Source organism: Chenopodium quinoa, unplaced genomic scaffold (genome assembly GCF_001683475.1).
Source record: "Chenopodium quinoa cultivar QQ74 unplaced genomic scaffold, ASM168347v1, whole genome shotgun sequence".
NCBI lineage: Eukaryota > Viridiplantae > Streptophyta > Magnoliopsida > Caryophyllales > Amaranthaceae > Chenopodium > Chenopodium quinoa.
Genome location: NW_018743669.1, coordinates 2,003,678 through 2,017,702, shown reverse-complemented (window position 1 = coordinate 2,017,702; position 14,025 = coordinate 2,003,678). Strand labels below are relative to the sequence as shown.

General features: G+C 32.6%; 1 protein-coding gene across 1 annotated transcript; it reads right to left on the bottom strand.

Moving 5' to 3' along the window:
- Positions 1–1,373: 1,373 nt before the first annotated feature.
- LOC110683552 lies at positions 1,374–6,297 on the bottom strand. Its single transcript, XM_021859955.1, has 4 exons — positions 5,861–6,297; positions 3,291–4,426; positions 3,127–3,200; positions 1,374–2,906 (listed from the first exon to the last, which is right to left on the bottom strand). Exons 2-4 carry the CDS (start codon positions 4,338–4,340, stop codon positions 2,087–2,089), a joined length of 1,944 nt encoding a protein of 647 aa, XP_021715647.1. The 5' UTR covers positions 4,341–4,426; positions 5,861–6,297; the 3' UTR covers positions 1,374–2,086.
- Between the last annotated feature and the right edge of the window lie 7,728 nt (positions 6,298–14,025).

The window sequence follows — 14,025 nt, the reverse complement described above, 5'->3', positions numbered from 1 at the left end:
CCTCAATTTCTTTCTTCTGAAGAGCATCATCGAACTTGTTAAGAGGATAGCTTGACACATAAATGAGCAAGTGTACACATGTTTAAGCAACAAAAACACAAACCTGGGGCAGTCTTTTATTAGAGGCCAAGGGACTCAAGAACCATCAAGCCCTTCCCATTTAAAAGCACCAAGTGATCCTAGAAAACCCAATGTCATGGCATCATTATCCTGATTTAAAGCTACGCAGATGCAACACTCCTTTTTGCACAATGATTGATCAGATGGGTAAAGACCCTTTTGAATCAGATCAGTTTTGTTTTCTGCAACTGCAGAAACAATATCGCTTTCCACAGCATCCCTGATGCATTTCCTGAATGCTTCAAGGGGCTCGCCATCTTCAGCAATAGAACCTATCTGTGAATCCAAATTCTTATAAGTCTGACCAAGTTTACCACTAATGATTTCCCCAAGTATGTCAGAATTCTCACTAAGCAACTTCATTAGAGCATTTGGAAGCTTCATGGCTGGCACTCTAACAGTGCAACTTCCATCAGAAGTTGTCTTTTCAACATATTCTGTATTTCCAGACAATACTTCCAAATTATCTAATATATTAGGTTCTTCACCCTCAATAATCTATTTGTAGGAGACAAGTGGTCGAGACAAATCTTTCCATCAAATCCTTAATGCATCCATCTCTCAAGATGCACCTCTCCAGCAGCAGCAAGCACATTTTCTCCCCTAGATGAGACAGAAACCTTCACAACCCCTCATAAGTGCATACATATCTACTGGATCAAAGGGCTCAAGGACAACTTTAAGAATTGGTAAACCTGAACATCAAACTCTAGAAAGGTCAACAGTTCTTCGTCAATGAAAGTTTCGCACTTTGTAAGACATGATGCCCTAGTCCTCTCATAGCTACCACATTTCCAGCCGTGACAGATGCAACAGGTGCAAGACCCTGGCCCATCATCTGATACAATGACTGCAATTCCGCTTCCGACAAATGCTTCTCCTTTCAGTGGATCATACAACGATGAAAGAACATAGATTTTACTGCCCAGCATCAAGGCTTCCACTATAAATTCTAGCAAATGCAAGAAAATATTCATCTGACTCTGGGTCGTTCCCATTTTTTTATCAGTAAAGTCATTCGAAATCCCCCATCTAGACCCTTATGAGGAATCACCTTTGTAGGGACAGCAAAGATCTTAGCAATAGCAGGTGCTTCAGAACTAGCAGCACAAGTTTCAACACACTTCCTCACATATTCAGCCTCTGAAAACACCTCAGATTTAGCTATCTCATCCTCAACTTAACTTCCCTCTTTGGAAGCAAACGAGAGACTCGTATGACTGAGCAGTAACTGGATCTGGGCATACATATTATGACCATGAACAATATGGTCTCTAAATGCGGAAGCCCACGACTCATAACTGAAGAGCAACTTTAAGATCCTTTTATTGCTTTTCACAGTATGGCACTACAAACTTAAACCTCTTGATCAAACAAACAAAGGTTGAGTTGAGCTTCCTTCACCAATCATTTCTTCCCCATTAACTGGAAGCCCTTAATAAACCATGCTCTTGCCGAAACCTGAAAATAACTTTTAGACTCTTGCAAAGAAATAAAGATTATCTTTCATCATGTAAGCTTAAGCATGCTTGTACAATCTAATCAAGGTTTTTAGTAGGTTGAGTATGTGTTTAGTTAGGTGGGTCATTACCTGAAGAAGTTGTTTTATAACATTTCAAGCACTTGGAACATTCAACTTTTCATGTCAAAAAAAAAAAAAAACATTCAACTTTAACCACCCTATGAACTGGGGCTTTGGTTAGGGGTCATTCCTTACAAATTTAGACGAAGAAAACTCTGATACGGGGTACGGGGTAACCCACATCAATTAGGTCTTCATCTACCATTCTAACGCATAATTCGTACAATAAAAACATAGTGAACAAACAAAAAAAAATTATAACACAAATATTGATAATCCAACTGCAACTAGAATAAGAAAATTATAGTACATAAATAAAACTTGTAATAAGTCATTGATATCATATAGAAGACACTAATAACAACAATAGAGGTGAAATTGTTGCTAAGAAGAAATGCTACAATTATCAAATTTCTGGACAAATTCTTGATAACCCCATACCACATAGACTAATAAACAATAGGTTGACGATGAATTCAACCCGTTGATTATCTGTTGCTCATTGAGATCTTCGGTATCACAATCTCGAGGCTTGAATGATACCTTACCCCTTATTGTTTCAACACACTCACCCTTAACCAAAATACTCAAATCAACTTTTAAAATAAGTGAAGCAATTGATGGCACAGCAATCACAGATTTTCTCAAAGGTAGTTCATCACCACCCTTTACCAACACAGACTTGCCCTTTTCATAAAGAATACTTTGAAAGTAGTTCTTCTCATAGTTGGTGGAGTAATTGTAGTTGCTATACCTACCATTAATACTCCCACAAACACGACATTCACCTCCTTTCTCAGGCGTCAATAATGTAAATTTTACTCTAGCTTGTGTTGCATCCTGAAATACTGTATAATATGCGGCCGCATAACCGTGTTTACCCGGAACTATAGAGCACAAACGTCTATTATACTCGGGCAGAATCCTTTCACTATATTCCAAAAATCCTCTGCTGATTTGATGACCTTTAGCATCCTCCAAATCAAAAAACATACCAAAGTTAGGAGCTGTGATACAATATTGAGATAGTTGCGGATATAAGATGCCAACTTCCAACTCGTGTACACTAAAGCAATTCTTGATTTCAGTGATTTCATATGCATCCATTTCTCCGGTGAGACTCAAAACATCACCTAAGTCATCAAAAGAACAAATGGAAACACAAAATAACTCCACAAGCTCTTCGGGGCAGGAATTTGTGAGCCTGGAAAATCAAGTTTAGATCAATTAAAAAATAATTTTTTTTTTAAAAAAAAAAAAAAAAAAGACCACCCTTTATCACTCAGCTTTATAGTCTACCAATTTTGTCTTACAAAAATGTTCTAAATCGAAATAACAATAATAAATTAACAATTTTAACATGTATATGTAAAGAGAAATATTCAGAATTCAAATAATGTGTACATATCAAAATTTCCACTTACCACTTTTTATCGCACAATGATTGTAGCTGTGGTTGAATATAAACACCAGTTTCCTTGGATGTCATCTCCATGAGCTGTAGCCAAAAGAATAATAAACATTAGATCTGATAAAAAAAAAGTAGCAAAATAGCAAAGGAACAACGAGAAAACATAAATAAACCCACCTCCTCAAGACTTTTTTGTTTCTCCTCAAAACTACTCCCTTCTTTCCAATCTAATTCTTCACTTTCATCATCACTAGGAGCATCATTCCACTCTCGAAGATAGTTTTCTGGTAGCTTATCGAAAGCATGCTTCCAAGTCACATTCACTAACATCTTACATTTTTGCCCAACAATTTCCTTTTCATACTCGTCCCCATAACGTGTATCCACTGGAATGAATTCCAATTCACTTACAATAGTCTCTTCACCATCGAATTTCAAATCAGCTAAGATTTGTAATGGCGAGTATGCTGGCACAGCTAACACACACAACTCAGTAGAAACCCCAAATTTTAAATTCAAAGACTCGTCAAGAAGCTCATGGAACACTTTCCTATTCCCAAGTATAATTGATGCTCCAAGTTTCAATTTCACTTCCTCGGAATCAATTTGATCACTTCCACTTACAACACTAAGAAAAGTAACACTTACACAAGCAAGTAATGCACAATATGATATTGTGCAGCTTATTTTAAGGGCACTTCTAAAGGGGCTTTCAGGAATAGGATCACTGAAATAGGTTGTGTCTAGCATTAAGTCGTTACAATCACCCTCAGAGAAATATAAGAACGCCCAATCTTCACAGAATACAACATCTCGGATCCTATCTTTGAGTAAAATATGTAGCCCAAGGTGTTTTGGAAGACATCGAGGGGTACCTAGTTGAGATTTTCGAAGAATGAGCGAGAAAGTATCTTCCAAAACCATGGTTTTGGCATCTTTGCGATCTAACTTGAAGAGGGTAAACACATTTCCATTGTCATCAACCAATCTAATATGACCATAGAATTCAATTACAACACCAAATTTGAGTCCCCGAACATCATTAACATATCCCTTTCTCACATCCATATCTAGAAACAAGTTCCTGGAGATTTTGATAGACGACAACTCGAACAAAGGAGATGCTGGAATATGAGGATTACGAGGCTCACAATAATCTGATTCCAGTATTTCCTTGGCGCGTTCAACATACCAAGGATCTGAATCATCTTCCGCGATACTTTTCATAAACTCGACATATTCTGGGTGTTCAACATCTACCCATTTCTTCTTACTCGTAGATATTGTATATGGGGTAAACTTAAGAATTTAGTCTGTATTTTCACCAAAAAAAAAAAAAAAAAAAAAAGCATTACTTTTTCAGAACCTAAACATTAACATTAACATAGCAGTAGCCCTAGGCTCATAGATTAAATATGAAAAGTAAGAAACCCTAAGTTCTTAAATCTTAACCCCTAATTTCATAGATTAAATATGAAATCATCAAATTTACTAGCCCATTGTCAATTATAATATCAATTTTCAGAAGAAAAAAAAAAATCAGCAATTCAATATTATCAATTCCTAAAAAAATCAGAAACCCTAACTCCCTAATTTGATAAACTAAGGTGTACCCGTGTAAAATGCACGGGATATATAAGAAAAAATATATTTAAAATATGAAAAGTTGATTTTGATATTGTAATTTATGAGCTATAATGGTCGGTTTTGGACTGGTCGGTTCTATTGAACCCTAATTAACTTTGTTGTACTAAGTATTAATAATCATATTAATAATGTGATGTCACCTGCTGTGCTATGCTGAAATATGATATTCTATGCTTTAATTGCTTAGAAGCTCAAAAAAAAGGGGTCTTACTCTTTTATGTTAGTGGTCACGTAATGCTATTTTGAAGTTTACTTTTTCAAAGTTATAGAGGTTACTCGTTCAATGTTATAGGGGTTACTCGTGTTACTGGGTTAGTGTCATATGAGTTGGTGTCTTGCTTTAGGAGTTACATACTTTGTTTAGTTGCAAGTAGTTATTCGTTAAGGCCAGTTCCACAAAAAACGTGTTGTACATTTTTTTTTTTTTTTTTTTTTTTTTTGCTTTTAATGATTAAAGAAACGGAAAATGTTTGGAGGATAATCCCTAAAAAAATGCATATAATTGAAGGGTTGGGGATTTATAATACTATAGTGAATGGTTGATAACGAAACTGTATACTCGTGGTAATGTATGACATATATTATACTATGTACTAAAAAAATACTCGTAAAACAAAGTGAAATTTTAGTACGTAGTGTTCAAAAAAAGTGAAATGTTGGGGATTTTGAGTGCTACAGTGAATTGTATGTGGAGATATATATTATTGTATTGTAAAATAGTAAAAGTGAAAGTGAATTATTTATTTATTTATTTTTATCTAAAATTTAGAGAATTAAAAGTTATTGCCAAAAAAAAAAAAAAAAAAAGATAAAGGTAGTTATTTTCCTCCGAAAAAAATAAAAATAGTGGAAGTTGGAGAGGAAGTTATACAAAAAAAAAATTAGAATGCACATAATTGCTCGAATTAGAGTGCTGTGAATGAAAGTTGAAAAAACAACTCTACAATTATATATTAGATTTAATAACAAATCACAATTTCAAAGAACAAAACACTCAAATTGACTAGATTAAATAACATAAACTAAGTACAAAATCAACCTAATAAGTCAACAATTTGTGTATAATCCGAATTTAAAAACTTAAAAATCAATTAACTTACCTAGAAGAGTCAAAGGGCACGCAACAAGGCTGTAGGAGTGGAGTACGGCTGTGCGGGCGGAGGTGGCTGGATGGTGCGGCGGCCGTCGGGGCGGGGCGATCGACGGCAGGCGAATGGCGAAATCCGAGAGTCCGTTTGAAATAATCGAAGAGAGAGAAGAGTGTTTGTTTTTTTTTCCTTTCAATTCCTTCGTTCAGCTTTTTTGTTTTTCTCTAGAAACAATACCGACTTTAGTAATTACAAACCATAGTTCAATAGATAATCGATTTTAAAAGGACCTAAATTGAGTATACTGAAAATCAATCATCGGTCATCCCTAAAGTAGATTGTAAAATTGATATTCGATATAATTATAAAAAGAAACCATAATATTACCTTAGTAGTAGCTTCAATGAAAGGTAGAAATATCAGAAGGAGCCTCAATGGAGAACCATAAAATTGGATGGTTCCACTCACCTAATTAGACTCCCAGGTGAACCTTTCGACAATTTTTATTTACAGGCAAAAAAAGTGAAAAAAATTAAAAAATTGAAGTCTAATATACACGCTTTTTGAGAAATATTGGAGGTTTCGGGGACACGTGTCGAAAAGGTTTGAGATTTTAGGAGATACATCTCTGAGTCATATAATGTTGTTTGGAACCATATATGATCATTATATGTTGTCATAAATGTTTGTTGTAGACTTGAATTAATGAAATCAGTGTAAGTTGTAAACCGGTAAATTAGTCGTTTAAAGGCAAATTGGATGGTTCCACCCACCTAATTGGACTCGGAGGGTATTGGGGACCATGATTAACATTTCGGCAATTTTTATTTCCGGTGAAAAAAAGTCATAAAATTCCAAAAATTAAATGCTAATATCAACGCTTTTTGAGAAATTTTGGAGGTTTCGAAGCCAGGTGTCGAAAATGCTTGAGATATTAAGGGATACATCTCAGAGTCATATAATGTCATTTGGAACCATATATGATCATTATATGTTGTCATAACTGTTCGTGATAGGCTTGAATTAATAAAATCGGTACAAGTTGTAAATCGGTAAATTGGACGTTTAAAGGCAAATTGGATGGATACACTCACCCAATTGGACTCCCAGAGGGTATTGAGGAACACTGTCAATATTTCGGTAATTTTTATTTTCAGGCAAAAAAAAGTAAAAAAATTCCAAAATTGAAGGCTAATATCCACACTTTTTGAGAAATTTGAGAAGTTTCGGGGCCGATGTCGAAAATGCTTGAGATATTAAGCGATACATCTCGGAATCATATAATGCCATTTGGAACCATATATGATCATTATATGTTGTCATAAATGTTCGTGATAGACTTGAATTAATGAAATCGGTGCAAGTTGTAAATCGGTAAATCGGACGTTTAAAGGCAAATTCGATGATTCCACCCACCCAATTGGACTCCCAGTGGGTATTAGGGACCATAATAAATATTTCGGCAATTTTTATTTTCGGGCAAAAAAAGTCAAAAAATTCCATAGTTGAAGGCTAATATCCACGCTTTTTGAGAAATTTGGGAGTTTTGGGGTATAGCTGTCAATTTGGGTAAATGGGTCGGGTTTGGGTCGGTAAGAGTGGGTCGGGTCAACTTGGGTCAGGCCAATTCAGATTAATTCCGTAACATATGCGGGTCAGGTTTGGGTTGAGTCATGTTTGAGACGGGCCACGTTCGGTTATACTTCTTATCGGGTTTGGGTCAGGTTTAGGTCGGGTTACATTCGGGTTGGGTGAACAATAGTTCGGGTTTAATTCAGGTTTTCATGGGTTAAAACGGGTTAGGGTAATTCTCGGGTTCGAGTCGTGTTTGGTTCAAGTCAATAATTTGCGAGTTAGAATCAGGTCAGGTCATTCTCAGGTTTGAGTCGGGTTTGGTTTAAGTCAATAATTTGCGGGTTATAACCAGGTTGGGTCATTTTCAAGTCTAGTCATTTTCGTGTTCAACTCGGGTTCGGTTCAAGGCAATAATTTGCGGTTTATAATCAGGTTGGATCATTTCCAAGTCGGGTCATTCTCGGAGTCAAGTCGGGTTATGTTCAAGTCAATAATTTGCAGGTTACAATCAGGTCGGGTTATTTCCAAATCAGGTCATATTCGGGTTCAACTAACTCTAAATAGATAATTATCATTTTAATCAAGCTAATTATTTCCTTTGGTTATAATATATATGGCAATATACTAGGGAACTATTGTTTATAATTTAGGAAGATAATTATCTCCTTTGACCATACAACAAATATATACTATATTTAACTCTTAAATTTGAGGATGATGCTCCTTTCTTTTGCTGGCCTGGACCGACTTGGTCTCCCTAGACAAAATGCTTTGATCAACAATAATAAGATGGTCTAAATTGCATTTAAGGTGATTTGAAATCGGGTCAGGAACAATTTGGGTTGAATTTAGGTCGGGTCAATAACAATTCGTGTTGATTTCGAGTCTGGTTTATAATAGATCGGGTTTCATTTTTGGGTCGGCCCGGTTAGTAATAGTTCTGATAAAATTCAGGTCGGATCAATAACAAGTTGGGTTGAATTTGGGTCAGGTCAATAACAAGTCGGGTTGATTTCGGGTCGGGTTTGTAACAAGTTGGGTTAAATTCGGGTCGGATTAGGAACGGGTCGGGTTGAATTTAGATCAGGTTAGTAACAAGTCGGGTTGAATTCGGGTTTTGACGGGTTAAAACGGGTTTGGGTCAATTTCGGTTAAAGTCGGATTCGGTTCAGAGCAATAATTTACGGGTTACATTCGGGTCGGGTCATTTCCAAGTCAGTCCATGTTTGGGTTCGAATCTCACGGACTCGGGTCAACTCGGGTTTAGGGTTGGTTTCAGTTCGGGTTTGGGTCACTATTTTTTTGAGTTCAGATGGATCGGTTAATAATCGAATTTGAGTCGGTATTTAACTTTTGACAGCTCTTAAAAAAATATATATACATACATAAATGGAAACATACAAGGTCTTAAGATTTTAAATAAATGAATTGAAAAAGATAGAATTTGGCTAATATTTGTTGGCCGTAAACTCCTTTGGTAAACAGTTTATAACACATGTTAAATTTCTGTATATCTAGTGTGGATTATAATTACATAATTTTTTCTCTCTTTAATCTGTATATCTGGTAGCTAAAATACGATATATAGAAGGGGACCCAATTTGAGGTCAAGCATGCAGAATCTGTAACGTCAAATCATATAGTACAGTGTTTGTGTGTTAATGAATTGTCCTAAAAATATCAATCATGTATCATTTTAAATACTCCCTTTGTTGAATAGTCCCTTATGGGCAAATTTTAGTTTCAAAATGTTCGTCCCATTTGCTTTTTCCAACAACCTTTAATGTTAATTTTTTACCAAAATTTCCTCCAATTTACAACAATATTTGTGCAAATTTAATTTTCCATGTAAATTTAATTTTCTCATGTATTTTTATTACTTTCTCTCTCTATTTGTTTGTATACTTAATTTTAATTTACTTTTTCAATGTAATTATTCTATTCTTATTTGTGTTTTTTAATTCCCTTGAAAAATGCTCATAAGGGACTATTAAAGGAGGACGGAGAGAGTATAAATAATACCATAAAATAAAGTTTTGCTTTTGTAAACTTTAATAATTTAGAAAGAGGGATCTGATGAGGTCTGCCACTACAAACAGCAGCCCCCTCTCAAACAGCATAGTGTAAGTATATGCAGATATCATTGACATCTCCTTCTTTCCCACTCAACACATAAACTAGCTGAAAAATGTAAAGGAAAAAAAAAAAGTCCAGTTCTTTTGGACTTCTAAACAGAGCAAAACAAATTTTTATTCAGCAGATTTCAACATAATAAAGCAAAACAGATTTTAGTATAGTAGTTTAAGAGAATAAGACCTAAAATGATGAGTAACAAAAAAAATTTAATTAGATAATACTCTTATATGCAACTATACCCTACAATGCCTACATTAACAAGAGCATCAAGAACAATGATACAGTATATAACTATATACTGGTAGTTATATACGGAGTACTAGATTTAATTCAATTTCAGGTGTTCAATAGAGGATATTACTCCATACCATTCAATATTATCGCATTTTAACCAACTAAATTATTGTTGATATGCTTTGTAATACGTGTAAACAATACCCCCCATCCCATATTACATACTCTTGTTTATATATGTTTTTCTACTTTGGAGACTCAAAATGTTGTTCCTTTTCTATTTTTGGATAATATGTAAAGACTATTATATCCTCATTTTTATCAACTATATTAATTATACTTTTGAAATTATCATGAATATTTCACTTACCTTGTATGAGTACTTTTTTTTTCTAACTTTTGTTTATAATTATACTTTTCACCTTTTTTGATGTACTACATTCACTTTCTCCTCTTCGAGTTTTGTTAATAATTGTACTTTTCACCTTTTTTTTATAATTTTTTTTATTATTTATTTATACTAGGTTAGATCCCGTGCCATACACCGTGATCGTTATAGATAATTAACAGATAAGTATTATAATCATAAATTAGTCGAGAAAAAATAAAATTATGTGATATGTTAAATTTTAATTGTAGTTTCTAAATACACAATTAAAAATAAAAGTAGGCAAGAATTCCAAGCAATATTTTTTTTGTTGTAAAACAAATCACAAAATTTTTTTTAGAATATATTTTTTGGTTTATAGTTGTCTAATTTTCTGTTTTAGAAAAATTATTTGTGAAATCTATTTATTTTAAATATACTACATTAATATGGAATATGTATAACAAATAATATTATTTTTGAAATTGATTTGTTTCCTTAATTAATAGATTTAATTTCTTTATATAAAAAAAAATAATAATTAAAGACACACTAGGAGATGACACGTGTCATTGATTGTGTGTCTTTTAGCATATAGTATTAATGATATTTCATCCACTTTCGTTCTCATTCCATTTTTATATACCATGTTAAAACACAAACATAAATTATATATTATGCATTTATGCCCTTTACTTTTGTGCATGCAGCGTTGTTTTAATTTAGTTAATCGAGCATATATGAAGTGGAAAATCGGATCCATTTCCTTTATTCACGATTTCACGTACAATAATTAATTTTTTTTTTTTTACGGGTTTCATCCTAAACATATACTACAAGTAATTATTTTTTCTTTTCTTTTTTTTTTTAAACCGGGAAATACAAGTAATTCTTTTGAATGTTCATTTTCTCTGATGATTGGGGCCATTCTACTATATATGATAAACTTTTGAATGATCATTTAAATTGTTTTGATTGAGACCAATGCATGACTTTACTTAATGTACCCAGCCTAATGAAATCACCATGATTATGTCTTTTCACATTTTTTCCGCAAAATATGGGTTTTGATAATTGAGTTGGAAGGGAAATGATTATGAATACCTAGAAATGTAAACATTAGTTGACACCTAATGAAATCATCTTAAGTGACTGTTAGAAAAGGGCGGAGAACACTATTTATACATACATGTCAATAGCACCCTTAGCTTGAACACTAAATTTTAGAAATAGTGAGTGTTAAATATTTATACATACATATTTGAATTGATGATTCATTCATGTAAATTATAATAAATGTATTAAATCTTAAAATTCAAAAGTATATATATCCTCGATCTCTTATTAATTTTTTTTAAAGGTTTTAATTTTGACTAACAAGAATCATAGCTAAAACTAGATGCATTCTCCTAATTTCACAAAGTATAGTTCAAATAATTAAAATAATAAAATAAAATATTACTAGTTGCTTTCACATTTAAAAGTCAACCCTAATTCACTTTGTGTTACACCTAGGAAAAGACAATAGAAATGACATGAAAAGGATAACAAAAAGGAAAAGAAAATATGAAAAAGAGATTAAGTATATTTTCTTCCCCTTGTTAAAGTAAATAATGTTGCCAATTTCTTTTTTAAGTCAATTTATATTTAGCAAAGCTTTTTATACAACAAATGTATTATAATATACACTAGCACGCCCATCAATTCAAGTTGGTCGCATTTTATTGTGAAAAGTCATCCCCATTAATATACAGAGTAGGAATTTATTACTTCTTTTATTACCCTAAAAAAATCACCACATCTTGCATAAAAATCACCTCAATTCTAGAATATGCTATCTTATGTGTAGCCTTTACCTCTTATAAGGGTGTGTAATCTTCAATCTTTTTGCGTTAAAAAAAATAATAACAATCTTCAATCTTTTTGAATGTTTTTTTTTGAAAAGTACTTGAATTTATTTTATCCGAACTCAATTAATCTTAATAATAATTTAAAACAAAAATGTACGAAGTATAATATTATAGCCGTGATTATGTACACATTAAAATTCCATCTTTGTTTCCTTAAAATATTTCATATTTAACCATGATGTAATAGACAAATTTTCATCTCAAGTCTTTTTTACAACTTCCCATCAAGTACCTAAAAACATTGACTTGCACATTATGATTAAATTAATGATAAACACAGTTACGCAGGGCCTGTTCAGTTCAGCTGACTTTAATTCAATTGTTTTCAGTAAATCAGAACAGACCCTCGATTAATATTATGGTAATAATATAAAAGATCGAATAAGGATCTGTTCCGATTGACTGAACTCAGCTGAACTGAACTGAACTGAACTAAACTAAACTGAACTGAACTAAACTGAACTTATTAATTAGTGATTTTTAACTACGGATTAGTGATATTTGATTATTTATTGATTATTTATTACTATACATATGTGTATGTACAAATGTACATATTATTATTGATATTATTATTATTATTATTATTAATTATTGATTATTATTATTATTATTTATTGATTATTATTATTATTATTATTATTATTATTATTATTTATTGATTATTATTATTAGTATTATTATTTATTGATTATTATTATTAGTATTATTATTTCAATTATTATTGTTATTATTATTATTATTATTTATTGATTATTATTATTATTATTATTTATTACTTATTGATTATTATTATTATTATTATTATTGTTAATATTATTATTATTATTGTTGTTGTTGTTGTCGTCGTCGTCGTCGTAGTAATAAGAGCTTAAAAGAATGAAATTTGGCTTTATATCATTAGCAATATCATTAGACGTAAATTAAGAGCTGAACTGAACTGAACTGAATTTCAACGAAAGAGAAGAAGCCCTAAATGCTACTTATAAAAAAAAAGTACAAACAGGGGCATGCAAACAAATTTAGGACGGTCCATAAGTCAGTACTCTGTATATTTATATTCTTGTAAATGTATAGTACACTGTGCATTTAACTACATAAATAAATACACGTAAAATCTACCATCATTGAAATGAAGTAGGAAGAAATTCCCAAAGGAAGAATTTATCATTTATTCGTGAAATTTTGTTTTGATATCTAAAATAAAATAAATAAAATCATGTCCATAAAATTCGGTGAAAATATTGGTGATGTTGTCTGTCGACGACTAAAGTTGGGCCCGGACCCACTGTTTGGTGATAGTGACCACTGAGTATAGCATCTGTAACTATCAATGTCCATATTATTTCATCATTCATTCATTCATATTTGCATTTCTCTCTCCCCCAACTAATTTACTGTTCTCCATTTACTAGTTTAGATTATGGTTAATAAGTTTATACATCGAGTTTGAATTAGTTCATACTTCATATACTAGAAGTTCATGCATGATGCATCTAATTAAGTTTGACCAACGACTTCATTAAATTTAGATTGGATTAATAGTCATAAATTAAAGTGTATATCAAGATTTTCGGCTGAAAAGAGGGTCATAATATATATTCCATAATACTTTCTTCGCTTCATATTAATTGCAAATAATATGAAACAGAGGTAGTAAAACATCTTTAACACAATGGCTAGGGCTTGTGCAGTATTGTGTATTTGGTATTGACATGGGTTTTCTATATGCTGTGGATGGTCATTAAGGAACCTTAATGATGGCGCGAACAACTAGCAAGCTAGTGAGCTATGGCCTGTATATGGTGCAGATTGATAGAGTATAAAACATATTCCTAGGCCTCAACCATTAGCTTAAGCTTTTGGTTGAGTTGATCCACTAACATGGTATTGGAGCCAGCGTGACACAAATGTCACGGGTTCGAATCTCATCCGCCCCTCCTTCGTAACCCCAC

Coding starts and splice junctions, on each gene's coding strand:
- LOC110683552 (XM_021859955.1), bottom strand. CDS start 4,340: ATGAAAAGTATCGCGGAAGATGATTCAGATCCTTGGTATGTTGAACGC. Junction 3,201..3,290: donor AACAAAAAAGTCTTGAGGAG/GTGGGTTTATTT, acceptor TTTTGGCTACAG/CTCATGGAGATGACATCCAA. Junction 2,907..3,126: donor TCATTGTGCGATAAAAAGTG/GTAAGTGGAAAT, acceptor TTGATTTTCCAG/GCTCACAAATTCCTGCCCCG.